At 37.7% G+C, this 13,887-nt stretch overlaps 1 protein-coding gene across 12 annotated transcripts in view; it reads right to left on the bottom strand.

Moving 5' to 3' along the window:
- Positions 1-13,887, bottom strand: part of EYA4 (EYA transcriptional coactivator and phosphatase 4) — a 166,153-nt gene that overhangs the window by 39,788 nt on the left and 112,478 nt on the right. For 7 of the 12 annotated variants that reach the window (XM_089530347.1, XM_089530341.1, XM_089530338.1 and 4 more), the window contains 5 exons: positions 7,279-7,345; positions 4,290-4,432; positions 4,037-4,180; positions 1,564-1,643; positions 1,075-1,258 (listed from right to left, as the gene is read on the bottom strand). In XM_089530347.1, the coding sequence (XP_089386473.1) occupies positions 1,075-1,258; positions 1,564-1,643; positions 4,037-4,180; positions 4,290-4,432; positions 7,279-7,345 (618 nt within the window). The remainder of the gene's footprint in view (positions 1-1,074; positions 1,259-1,563; positions 1,644-4,036; positions 4,181-4,289; positions 4,433-7,278; positions 7,346-13,887) is intronic. The other 5 variants (XM_089530348.1, XM_089530346.1, XM_089530345.1 and 2 more) reach the window with 1 other exon arrangement.

Here is a 13,887-nt window from a genome sequence, read left to right on the forward strand (position 1 = left end):
TTCATATCAAGTGGGGGGGGGGGTAGAATCCAACTCACAGAAGTGCTGTGAGTTAAACATCCAGTACTTATTCAGTACTGCAAAGTATTATCACATCCCTCACCAAAACCCCTAAGGGTGGTCTTGAACTGGAGAAATAGATCAAGGAGGCAACCAAACCAGAAAGTGTTGAAATAAAGGGTGACTTCATTTATTCTCCAAATGACTAAGTGAATGTACTTCAGTGTCCTACCTCATCCATTGCAAAAGATAAATCTTTACATACAATAGATGATTATGCTTTTATGAATGGTGATTAGGATCTAGTGAGATGGAAGTTGGATGAGTTGGAAACAGCAGCCACATTACTATAAAATTCATGATACATTAAAGTGGAATATTACTCAGAAAGTTGATCATGGAAACACATAATTTCAAAATAGGAAACCTAAGAGGTCAAACTTTTCTATACTTTCATAAGAAGTTCCTAAAGGCCTGAGCTTTCAGGGCCATAGTGATAGTGATCCATGATGTTAGTCACATTTTTAAGCAAGCGTGTTTAAACTGTCCAGTCCATTTAAAACAAACATACAAAGAAATAAGCAGCTGTAGGCCTCAGTTCTAGAACATGCTTATGAGCCAAACCAGGGGCCTGTGGTGGTTTTCTAGTAAAAACTGCTCCTTATTGAAGACCTTTAAAATCTCTAATGCACCGCTTATAGAAAACAGCACTATCAGGAACAAACAGCAACCAAGTGTGGTACAGCTATAAGGAAAAAATCAGCAAAGGCTGCAATCCAAGAAGGAAGTATATTATGGGGCTGGGGACCTGCAACTGCCTTTTCTTCAAAATAAAATCATCAGGTTATACATGTTTATTTAAATATGTATATAACATAACATACTCTGGGTCTCAGATTCAATTTCTCCAAAATCTTAGCATTTCTCTTTAATCACGATTTTATTCCACTTCCATGTCTATGGATTTCCCCTACTGGATTCTAGATTTTATTACTGTAAGTAGCTATAGCAACTAAAATACATTTGCCATTCAGAATACATATCTCAACAGATGGAACAAACAATTTTTTTCACCTGAATTAAGGTCTGTACCTGGTTGACTAGTCAGCCCAGGAAGAGATTCCTGAAGCTGGTACGTTGATGAGGATGAAGAGGTACCATCTGTAGTATTGTTTGAGGTCATATAAGCTCCATATGTTGATGGTGAGTAATATTGTGGATATTGGTTTTGGCCAAAAGCTGTATATGATGGATAATCCTGGAATGATAGAAACTATGTTGTTGTTTTTTTAAATCACCTAGAATCCTGACCATTTGTATTATTTAAAAATGCCACATTGGCTATATAATATAATAATAATAATAATAATTTATTTATTTATATTTCCTGCCTCTCCCTGTGGATTGAGGAGGGATTACATCAATAAAAATCTTACAACAATAAAAACATCAGTGTCATATCAAATACATTCAATAAAACAATAACATTACTATCAATAGAATTCATTTAATTGTATATAATATTTTGTCTGCGGTTAATAGAAAAAATAATAATGATCATACCTGTTGTGAACTACTGAAGTTTGTAGAATTTGAGACCGAATTGTTTGCATAAATAGTGGATGATGGTGTAAAACTAGAACCTAGAGTTAAAAGAATAATTCCCTGTAAGAGCTAAGTAACACGTTACTGTGATGCAAACAAATAAGAAGCAATAAGAAGTTTCATATTAAAATATAAAAAATGTGTATGTTAAACTTGCAGATATGTCAGTTAAATTAAGAAAATTTGCAATTTATAACTATATATGATGAGCAACTTCTGCCTTAAAAAAACTCAACACAACCCTAATGCTAATGCACCCCCAATACATTCACATTCAGCAATTCAGCTCACAGAGGTACTAATGCACCAGTGCAATGTGAGAATCTTTTACAATTAAACTTTATTCTATAAATCAGTGAGCCTGTTCTTGCACTGATACCTGGCCTCTCCCAATTTGGAACCCAGTTTCAGTAATATGCAGATATAATATGGTGGCTAAGGCTTTTAAGAAGGTAGAAACTAAGTAGGGGAGTTTTAATAGAGAGATATTAATTTTAATACATATTCCCTAGGACTAAAACTCCAGTAGTCTATCAAATGATGAGCACACTTGACTTAGAATTGTCAGTATTAACTGTCAGCAATTTTGCAGCCTTTCTTATGTGAAATCTTTTTAACTGGAAGTGTAAGAGATTATCTGGGAAATCATTAACTTCATTATTAAGCCGATATGAAAGTGAGGTCGAAATAACTTATCTGCATCTTTTCATCCTGTTAGATATTATAAGGGTGCAAGGTAACTACCACAGACATTTTATAGTCAATGCTGGCCATTTTGTATTCCTCCTACTCAGTGGTTCCCAGTCTTTTCTATGCCTCAAACCCATAGGAAATGTTTGGTTAATGTCCACATCCCCTATAAAACTAATATCACATTTGAAGATGAATTTTTAAACTGCAAATTGAGCCATTTTTAAATTGCAAATTGGGTAAACAAACAGAATTTTTAAAAGTTATTTTAATTTAGTGCATAAAACACCAATCTAAATTGTGCAATTAGATTCTAATTTATTCAGAAAAAATTGTTAACTATTGTAAATTATAAAATTCTCTCCTTTTGATTAAATATACAATGAACCTTTCAATGCAATACAACCACCTACATCACTTCTCAAGGCACACTAGGAGCTCAATGAATGACAACTCATGACTCATCACTCAAGGATATAAACCAGTCTGTGTTTCAATCCCTGAAATTCCAACCCCACCTTGGCAATACCTGCTCCTACTCATCAAAATAAATAGGAAGGAACAAAACTCACCTTGGAAAAAACAAACCAAATAATTGTTCTAAATGTGTAATCCAGTTTATCCAATTATTCAGAAGTTCTATGCTTATAATGTCAAAGGGTTAACATCATCACAAGGCATTTTCAGAACTCAATGGTAAGCACAACTTAAGGTAATAAATAGGAGCAGAGAGTTCTTCAACTTAGAAATACACTACTAAATTTGTACTTAGTTGTATGTTATACAGTGCATCTGCATTATATGCAAGCATGTTTTACGCTGGAAGCCATGCCAGAAGGAAGGGAGGCGTGCGCTGGAGGAAAACAATGGCATGTGCCGCCGTGGGCATGAGCCCCATTCATTTGAATGGGGCTTGAGCATCCGTGTATTTTCCCTTATGTGGGGTGTGGTGGTGGTCCGGAACGGATCCCCCACATAAGGGAAGGGACGACTGTATTAATCTGTTGTTGTTCTCCACCTCAGTAGATGGAGAGAGGCAGATAAGAAATGATAACTACTACTATTAGTGATCAAACAGTTGTACAATATTGATCTTACCTACATGAAGTCATATCATTAATATGGATACATCATCATTTCACAACATTATTATTTTTTAGATGCAAATGTATTCTAAAGCAGATGTAGACAAGACTTGAACAGGGGACCGCATACAGTCCCTTAAGCCCCACTTTGTCCCTACAAAACTTCAAGTTTTAGTCACAAAACATTAATGTAAGCATAACATGCTTGCTTGAATGGACTTTTGTTGTTGTTGAAATTCAGCAGCAAGCTAGGTAAAATCATATTAAAAGAGGTATTTCCTGATAATTTTAAAGGCTCTTCCCAGTTGCCATTAAATATTTATCCCAAATACTCATTTCACATATGTGTTCATTGGAATTATTCTCTGCAATCCTCATCAGCAAGAAAGCATATTACCATTGGATAACTGCTGAGGGAATTTATTATTCTGTTCAGGAGATTTATATCAATTAAAGTGAATTATGATAATGGCATAAAAAACAGAACAAAATGATTTAGATAAAATTTCATAATATTACCCTGTTGACGAAATAAAACAAAAACCTGCAGTGAAAGAACCAATCATATTAAAATATATTTTATATGAGATATTTATCCTACAACTGAACAAACAGAAATTCAAAAGAGTAAAATGTAGGAAAAATGGATTACCTACCTGGCATTTGGTATGAATATGGTGTTTGGCCTGGCTGTGGTGTGGAGAACCCCGGGCTGTAACTAAGGCACCCAGTTTGCAAGGGTGATTGTGTTTGTGAAAGTCCACTTTCTGTCTTGATGCCTGGCAACATTACGCCCAAATCTGTGTAAGAAATGAATTTTTCAACTTATTCTGACAGATGAAAGGTAAACACATAGCAGTCCACTATGCCAAATATACAATACTTAAAACAAAGAACAACTGGAAATACCATAAGTAGGTAAACTGTAAGGTTGCCCAGTCTGTGAATACGCTGTATATACTGCAGGCTGCTGCATTCCTGAATACTGTGTCTGACCAGCATAAGCAGACATTGTTTGAGCTGCTGGAGTAGACAGAATATGTGGATAGGGCCTAGACAGCAAGGGAGAAAATACCATTACTGGTGACAATAAATACATGGAAATTCAAAACAAAACAAACAAAAAAGCCAGTATGTTTTCCCACCCTTAGAATTATTCACTGAAGTAAATTGGCAAGTTCTCTAGTTCATTTTTAGGCCATGATCCTGTGACTCTGATCCTTTTGTCTTTAGCAGCAGCCAGCAACAGAGAAATTAAGCAGGTGAAGCTTTTTATGGATTAGAAATAAATAATTGGGTGGGTGGGGGGAATCACCTACAGTCGGCCCTTCATATTCGTGGGGATTCCATTCCAGGCCCACCCACCCCCCGCAGATGCCAAAAACCATGGGAACTCAAGTTCCTTTGTTTTTAATGGTGGTGCACCGTAAAAGCATTGCCATTTGAGCGAATACAGCAGGGCCATCTGCAGATGGTCAAGTCTGCATATGGAAAGCTGGTGGTTATGGTGGACCAAGTGTACTAAATTTTGGCACTTCAGGGTAATGAATGTTCCTTCTTCCAGGGTAGATCTCACTCAAATCTTCCAATATTTACATTTTTTTTCAAGAGTATGCAGCATCATTTCTAAAATGCTTAAGCAATGGAACATATATAGCAACAATAAAATGCCAATAAAATTGTACAATAGGAGGTCTGTTTGGGCATAGACCTTCAAATCTAAATTTGAATTTTGCACCTCTCATTTTATCAGTTAGACAGGATAATCTGGTATGTATGAGTAATTTGCAAAAACAGCAGTCTCATATCAAGGTCTTTCCTCTCCATGTTTAGGAACACTTAGCTTCCTTTCCCCTATCAAGGTCAGCAAAAGCACAAATGTTAGAACGAGATGTGAAAGAAGTAAGCTCAATACAGGACTACCATTTTCAACGGCAATATGTTGTATCTGACATTATAATGTGTTCTGTTCTAAGGAATAATGATAGATTTTATCCTTTGTTATGATTAGTTGCTTGCAAAGTCTGTATAAAATTCAGGTGAACCTCTGATATGTGTCTGAGAAGATGAATGGATACTTATTCCTACCCACCCACCTCTACTCAGTGTAAAATTAAAATATTTGGGCTCAATTTGTTCTGGCTTGCTTCCTTCTTTTCCTCGTGAACAGAAAAGGTTTGAAGCAAGGAACTCAGTGGTCATTTGAATGTGGAATTTCCATGTGACCATATACAGTCGGCCCTTCTTATACACGGATTTTTTATACACGGATTCAAGCATACACGGTTTGAAAATGTTCCAAAAAAGTATAAATTTACCTTGATGTTCCATTTTTTATTAGGGACACCATTCTGCTATGTCATTATATTTAATGGGACTTGAGCATACACGGATTTTGTTATACGCGGGGGATCTTGGAACCAAACCCCAGCGTATAACAAGGGTCCACTGTATGTTGAAAAAAAATGAGCATCTCCTTCTAAATATAAGCAAAGCAATTTGGTACGCAAAATGGCTATATATTGCTCAGTTTTAAAGGGGGATTAGACATTCATGGAAGATAAAACTAATAGTGGTTACTAGTCATGAAGGCTATATACTACATCAGTATTAGAGGCAGTATGTGTCTCAAACACCAGCTGCTGTGGAACACAGCTGGGAGGTTCCTCTTGCACTCTTGTCCTGTTTGCTGGCCACTGTGAGAACAGAATACTGGACTAGATGGGCTTTTGGTGTGATCCTCTATTATTCTTTTGTTGTTCTACTGAGTTAGAGGAACTGTATCAATATGAGTTACTCAGGATCATTCATTGTTGTTGTTTTCTCTTAGAGGATTTTATACAGATTTTGCAATCTACGTCTTGTCTGTTGGTTAAATAATTCAAATAAAATTAAATAGGTTATGAGATGGACACTAAAACACTGATCTAAATTAAACCTATTCATTAAAATCTGTGGCTACATATGATCTTAATTTCAGCCTCAACCCAATTATTAATCCCAATTAAAGTAAACCCACTGAATCAATTGTTGTGTGAAAGGTCAATACTTAGGAAAACCTCACTGCTATTCTACTTGGGGTCAGCAGCTGGATTTAGACTTTTGCGTTGTTTTTTAGAATTATTTTGACAATGTCAACATACAGCGGGCCCTCTGCTTACGTGGGAGATCCATTCTGGATCCCCCCACGTAAGGGAAATCCGCATATGCTCACGCCCATTAAAAACAATGGGGGCACGTGCTTGCGGCTCGGGGCAGCATGCGCGCCATTGCTTTGATTGGCGTGTGGTTTCCGTGTAAGCTGGCTTCCCACATATGGCATGGGCACAGTGTATGTCCTATTATATAGAGTCCAACATGTTTCACTTCATTATAATCATTAAAAGATTAACATAAACTAAAAGCAATTTACATTTTAAATACAACAACATAATACAATGCAATATTTTAATAGTGTTACATATTTAAGTTACTGTGTAATCATGCTGATTGCAATAGGATCATTCTGAACTGAATAATGTTTGGACGGTAAATTGTAAGATGCTGTAGCTATACAGTTTTAAAAACTGTTCTCCAATTTAGAGATATATGGAAATATGATCAACAATATCTTATAACCTGATTCTTAGCCCTAAAAACATTACATTTATGTAAGCCCCCTTGATGTCAATGATACTGAACTATCAAGTAATCACTTTAAATCAGAGAGCACAGTCCCAAAAATAATTTGTCTATAAAACCCAAAGATGTATGGAATCTTGATACAAGCCACAGGAGCTACCTTTGATAAAACTCAGTATTTGTATGAAACCCCTAAATACTAAAAAGTGTAGAAACTAATAAATGATCTGAAATAAATGATATGCAATAAAACATGAGAATACACATGCTCACTAACTTGGAGGGATATAACTGCGGTGAGTATTGATGTGATGATCTTGGACTGTAGCCACTACTTGTTATTACTGTAAAATACAAAAGGCACAGAAGAACAAATTTATTAGAATATTTGCAGACAAAATATATGTTATAAATAATTTTAAGGCTATTGAAGCAAAGTATGATTTTCCTCAAATCAGAATCAATACAGATGTAGATGACATTCATATTATTTTATGTTATTAATGTGAGACTATAACATGTCTAAGACCCCATGATATAACCCCCCAGTATTAATTTTCCTCAGGCCTCCAGAACTCAATGCAGAAAGCAGAACACAGCCCAATGTCCTTGTTAGATGGTACACAAAGTATTTAGGAAACCTATTTTTGTCATCTACTCTGTACTGAAAAACTAAGTATTCGTGTCTACCGGCCATTTAGCATGGCTGTTACAGGTTAAGTAGATCTAATTTTTAGTTATTTTTTAAAATAGAATAAATGTGTAGGTCTTTTTCAGTATTATTTTTTCATCTTTTCTGTCAAATAAGTCATAATTCATACCTAATTTATTTGATACAAGAAAGCTTGTCAAGTGAAACTTGTTTCAACTTTATTGACAAAGAAATAAAAGACACAGCTGTGTTAGTATGCAAAAGGATCTTGCAGCATCTTTTATCTCTCACTAGTTTCAAAGATGCTACAAGATCCCTTTGCATACATTTTTGACAAAGATTTTAATACAACATATATTATATAAAACACTTGAGACTTGAAAAGAGTCTAGTTACCTGTGGTAAGAATTTACACTTTGCAACTTTAGAAGCTTGACCAAGTTGTCCTTTTTCTTTTTGTTGGTCACACATGATTTTTTTTTAAATTGATTTATTTATGATTACTACCAAAAAAAGATTAAAAGGCAAAAAGACGGAGAACTTAGATAATGTATATAGGATATGGACATGGGCAAGGTACATTTATATATACATTTATATAAGTTCTCTATGGGCTCATTCCCATTGAGGTTTAATCGGATCGTATGAAATTATGATCCAATTTAAACCACTATAGTTTCCATTGGCAAATCGATTTGGAATCAATTTGCCAAGGGGTGGGTGGGGGTTAGGGTTTCCCCCCATTAAACCTGCGTCAAAAAGACATTGGATTTTACCACTCCTTTTTGGGCTGAATCGATCGCAATCGATTCAGCCCAATGGGAACAAAAGGCGGAATCGAATTTGCTGCCGGTGACAGGGAGATGACAGGGGCAGCTGCAATGGCCCCTGCCTTCTCCCTGTCACCAGCCTCCCCCTTCCTCCTCCTCCTTCAGTCTCCCTCCCCACTTCCACCCTTGGATTGTGCGATCGAAGGGTGGCAGTAGCCCCAGAGGGACCCCATAGGTTCCTCCTCCTCCCCTCCGCTGGCCTACCTGGCTGGATGCTGGTGGTCCGGCAGCAGCAGCGGTGGCTGCGGGCATCTTCTCCGGTCCTCCTCCTCCTCCTCCTCTAGGCTGGACCTTTCTCTGCTGCCCAGCCTCCTTCTTTGGGGGTTCTCTGCCCCAGTAGGCCTGGACAGAAAGAGAGAGGCAGGCCGGGAGGACGCAGGACCGGAGGATGGAGGACGTGCATCCATGCCTCCACGGTGTGCGTGTCTCCATCCTGTTTCCTCCGGTCCTGCATCCTCCCTGCCTGCCTCTCTCTTTCCACCTGGGCTGCCTTCTAAGGAGGCCTACCGGGACAGAGAACTGGGGCAGTGGAGAAAGGTCCAGCCCGGAGGAGGAGGAGAGGGCCGGCCCCAAGCTCTGAGAGCTGCCTCTGCCACTGCCACCAGGACTGGGACCCATCCACCAGCAGCACTCAGATAGGTAGGCCAGCTGGCGGAGGGAGAGAGGGAAGGGGGAAGGAGGAGGAGGATGGAGGGAGAAAGAAAGAAAGAAAGAAAGAAAGAAAGAAAGAAAGAAAGAAAGAGGGAAGTTTTCCCCCCTTTCTTTCCTCCTTCTCCATCCATTCTCTCTGTGGCCATTTTTCCTCTTTTCTCCCCTTAATGTGAACGACAAAGGGGAGTAAAAGGGGAGTAAACGGCCCTGGAGAGAATTCGCTTTCAAAATAATCCAGTTTTGAATTGGATTATTTTGTAAGTGGGAATGAGCCCTATATTTCCAAAAATGTATTTTTCTTTTAAAAAGGCAACTAAAAAAAATAGACATTTTTGCATAGCTAACAGCAGCAACATTTTCTCACCAATGATGGGAACTCTATGTCTTGGAGTATATGTATTTTTGTAACAGTAAAAGTACACAAGATCCAACTGCACTGAGCCTCAGTTAGATTCTATATTGCAAGAATATAATTTAAAAGAAAGTGTATCTGCATATATTAAAAAAAAATCTAATACAAAATTATTAAATTGTAATGCATCCCACCAAAAAGGAGTAACCACAGAACATGTCCACATGACATGCCACAAAGAAGCATATAGATGAAGCAGACATTTCTTTTTAAATAGGTGTGATTTTTGCTGGACCAAAATGTAGTTTTAGCTTTAAAGATATTTAACGTACTGAACCTAGGATCTGTTTTCCACTGATTTTCCATTGACATACACAGGACAATCCAAATCTTTTCTTCTATTCAACTCTAACTTCATTAACATCAAATGCATTGCATTGCTTCTCAACTAATATTTATAAACCAAACTTTTTGGTTTCAGTTTCTTTCAGAATACATTTAATACTTAAAATATAGTAGGGGTTGCTGAGACCCTCAGAGGTGCTGATCAATTTACAGGTACCAAAATATGTTGTAATTGTAAACACTGCTACAGTGTATCTGTTGGTGAATGTTAAGTAAACTGCAATATTGAAAACAGCAGAAATTCTTGGACTAGACAAATTAATTGATCTGAGGTATAAATCCCACATTCAGTCAATTTCTTCCATGAAAGGGCTGTCCCATGATCTTCAAATTAGGATTATCCCATAGAGTTAGCTATGCACCCCCTGCATACCATATGTTCTCATAATTTCTTATCTCATATCTAGAGACTACATGTTTAAGAGGGATCGATGACCTGTCAGGAGCAATAGATCGGGTTGTTCTTATTGTTCTTATTATGTTTATATATATCTCACCTTCCCCCCAGTATAGGGACTCAAGGCAGCTTACAAATCTAAAAAGTTAAAACACTACAAAAGATGCAAAATACAAGTTTAAAAAACAAGTAAACAATTCAAACAATTTAAAACATTACATTATTAAAATTTAAAGTTTAAAACTCTTTAAAACAAAAAGAACACAGCATCCATGTCATGTGAAAGCCTGGTGGCATAAAAATGTCTTTACCTGTCCTGGAAGGACAGCAGGGATGAAGACATCCTGGCCTCCCTAGGGAGGGAGTTCCAGAGCTTGGAAGCAGCCACTGAAAGGGCCCTTTCTCTTGTTCCCACCAAACATACCAGAGAGGGTAGTGGGACAGAGAGAAGGGCCTCTCCCTATGACCTCAATATTCTTAAGGGCTTGTACAGTGAGATACGGTCCTTCAAATAGCTGGACCCAAGCTGTCCAGGATAAAAGTAGCATGTTCGGAGGCATGCACACAACCAGGTAAATAAGACCATCAAATCCAAATGTGTGAATTACATGCTTCTTCCTTCCCGCAAGTCATCTGCATTTCCTCTTGCAACTTGAAACAAACAATTTCCTTCCATCCAAAGCAGTAAGCCAAGTTCTTTGTATACTCCTTGTTGTGTTCCCAGCTAAACTTCCCTTTCCATCCATCCTGGGGATATTCTGATCAATCACTAACTAAAGTTAAAGTTAGTCAACCAGCCCAGAATCTCATTGTCAATTCCTGGGAAAGGACATCTAGCCTTTGTTACTTGGCAAGACAGCCGTTTGCTTGGGGCTATATTTTAGGTATACATTCCAAAACCTAACCTCTTCACACACAACTGCCATACACCTCAATCTGTGTATGTTCTGCCTCAGTCCTCCCAGTCTGAGCCACTTCCACTTTCTGTGGTCTACTCATGAGACAGGTAATTATCACTCCACTGCAAATCCCTAAAATTCTGCTATCCCTTTTCATATTTCTATTTTGGTTAGCTCTGAGTGCTGTGTCTGTGTGAATCACTATTGTGTGTGTGTGTGATATTTTTCTAAATAAAACTCTCTTAATTCATCCCAGACCTGGAGTTCTCCTCAATTAGTATTGGTATAAACAGGTGTAAATGGTCCAAAGGTTACACAAGCTTCTTGCAAAAGCTTATTTCCCCAACATTGCAAGTAACTGCCCCCCATACCTCCCCCCTCCCACTTTTCTTTGGGTAACATGTCCATATAGAACAAACTGTAATTGACAAGACTTTATACCAAGTCACCACTGCAGCAGACATCACCATTTTCTTCTATTAATAAACTACAGAACCGAAAAAGTCCATCTGAAAAAACATTCCTATTAAATTGACTCAAAAATTTTCCTTGCAGGAGTATCTGAACTGGGTCATTTTTATCAGTTATTTGTATGTGTGAGGAGAGATCTACTTTATGATCGAAATGGAAATCTTGAAAATTGAATCCTGTTTCTGAAAATGAAAGTCATATCCTTTTGAGTGAAAAATGATGTAGTAATTATCATATAAACTTCTAAATACAGCATTAATTTTATGGGAAGATGAACAATATAAAATGAGATACCTTTGACAACATATAATATATATGGTAAAACATTCGTCTTAACTATATTAACTCTACCCAAATACTTAATTTGAATTATGCCCATTATTATAATAAAGATTTATTGTAGCAAGCAATGTAGACAAATAGTTTAATCATTTGAGTAACATCCTGAGGAACCAATATGAACAAATAACCAAAAAGCTTCTAGATATCCACAACTGTGAATTGGCAAACAAACCAGATGAAGTATTAGCCCCAATAAGAACCACCTCAGATTTAAAGCAATTAACAGAATGACCAGAAAGGGCCAAGAAAGGTTAACAGAATAACCACAGAGGGCCATGAATTATCAATACTCGCATGTGTAAGCAAATAGTTTAGTAAAAGACATTGAAGGCTAGCTTCTGTGAACTTATTTGTAATGATGGTAAACACATAACATTTTCTATTAAAATAGGAATTTCCCAAAGTCCCTTCTTACAAAGCACAACTGATTGTACATGGCAGGACATTCACTTCTGTCAGTGCCACTTACTTAAAAAAAATACAATTAGCACTGGATCCAATACCTTCATTCAAACAACTGTGAGGACCGTAAAAGTAGTGATTAGAGAAACCCATGTTTTTCTTCTCGTTAACTGAGAGCTTGAGGAGAACTTTTTTAAAAAATATTCGTTCCACAAATCCCTCTTTCAAAGGGTGATTTCTTCTCTCCCTTTCAGCAACTAGCGAAATATTTTTCACAGATTTCTCTGAATGACAATAAAAGACAAGGCGAATAATTACGCTAATTACTTTGCATTTCAAACTCAATTACCATGTCAAAAGGAAGTTTGGCAGAGGTTTAAAGAACATTCCTATGCTTTAAAAAACCTGAAGGCACACACACAAAAGGCAAAAAAAAGCCCAGTGTCAACAAATAAACAGTCCCAACAAGAAATGCTAGAGTTGAGGGGACCCTCAAGGACTATCCAGTCCAACCCCCTTCTGCTATGAAGTAATACATAGGAATACATGGCATACTAGAGGACATGTATTATTATTATTATTATTATTATTATTATTATTATTATTATTAACCTTTATTTATAAAGCACTGCAAATTTACACAGTGCAGTACATACAATCTTTTTAATCGGACGGTTCCCTGCCCTCACGCTTACAATCTAACAAGACACAACACAAAAAGGAGAAGGGAGTAGTGGTGAGGAAGGGACCTCTCTAGTAGCATGTCCTAGAGGACATGTAGTCTGACCCCTGTTCAACATCAGGATGTCACTGGAAGATGGGACAAACTGAGGGTTTTCTTGGCATAAAGAGGAGTTTTGCCATGGGATGCCCCTCAAGCTGAGACAGTGTGACCCACCAGGGACGTAGCCAGGATTTTGGGAAGGGCGGAGTCAAGACTAAGTGCCACCATTTTGAGAGGCTAAGAGCCCCCCCAAGACACAAAAAGAGGGTCGAGCGTTTACCCTTGACACCTCGATGGCACCACTTTAACTTCCGTTATGGCTTCGTGCTATGGAATCTTGGGATCTGTAGTTTTGAGGACCTGTTGAGTCATCTGTCAGGTTCCACAACAAACTACAAATCCCAGCATTTCACAACATGGAGCCAAGGGCAGTTAAAGTGGCCAGCTGGATTATTTTTTCAGTGCAGATGCAAACTGAGTCCTTCCTCTGAAGGTGTTTACATCAGATAAATTCATCTCGATCAAGGAAAGTGCAGCTGCTCAAGCAATGAGCGGCAGCCACTCTGTTCATGCTCAGAGGCACTCTGCTCATGCTTTGAGACACTGTATTCCAACTTCTGAGCTGAGTTAAGAACCCAGGCTGCATCCACACATTTCATTCCCACTTCCAAGAGGGATTTTTAATTTTAAGACACACACACACACACACACACACACACACACACACACTTTTTAATTCCAAGACCTATCTATCTATCTAT

Source organism: Sceloporus occidentalis, unplaced genomic scaffold, assembly GCF_023333645.1.
Source record: "Sceloporus occidentalis isolate IW3139 unplaced genomic scaffold, rSceOcc1.0.p SCAF_6, whole genome shotgun sequence".
NCBI classification, from domain to species: Eukaryota; Metazoa; Chordata; class Lepidosauria; order Squamata; family Phrynosomatidae; genus Sceloporus; species Sceloporus occidentalis.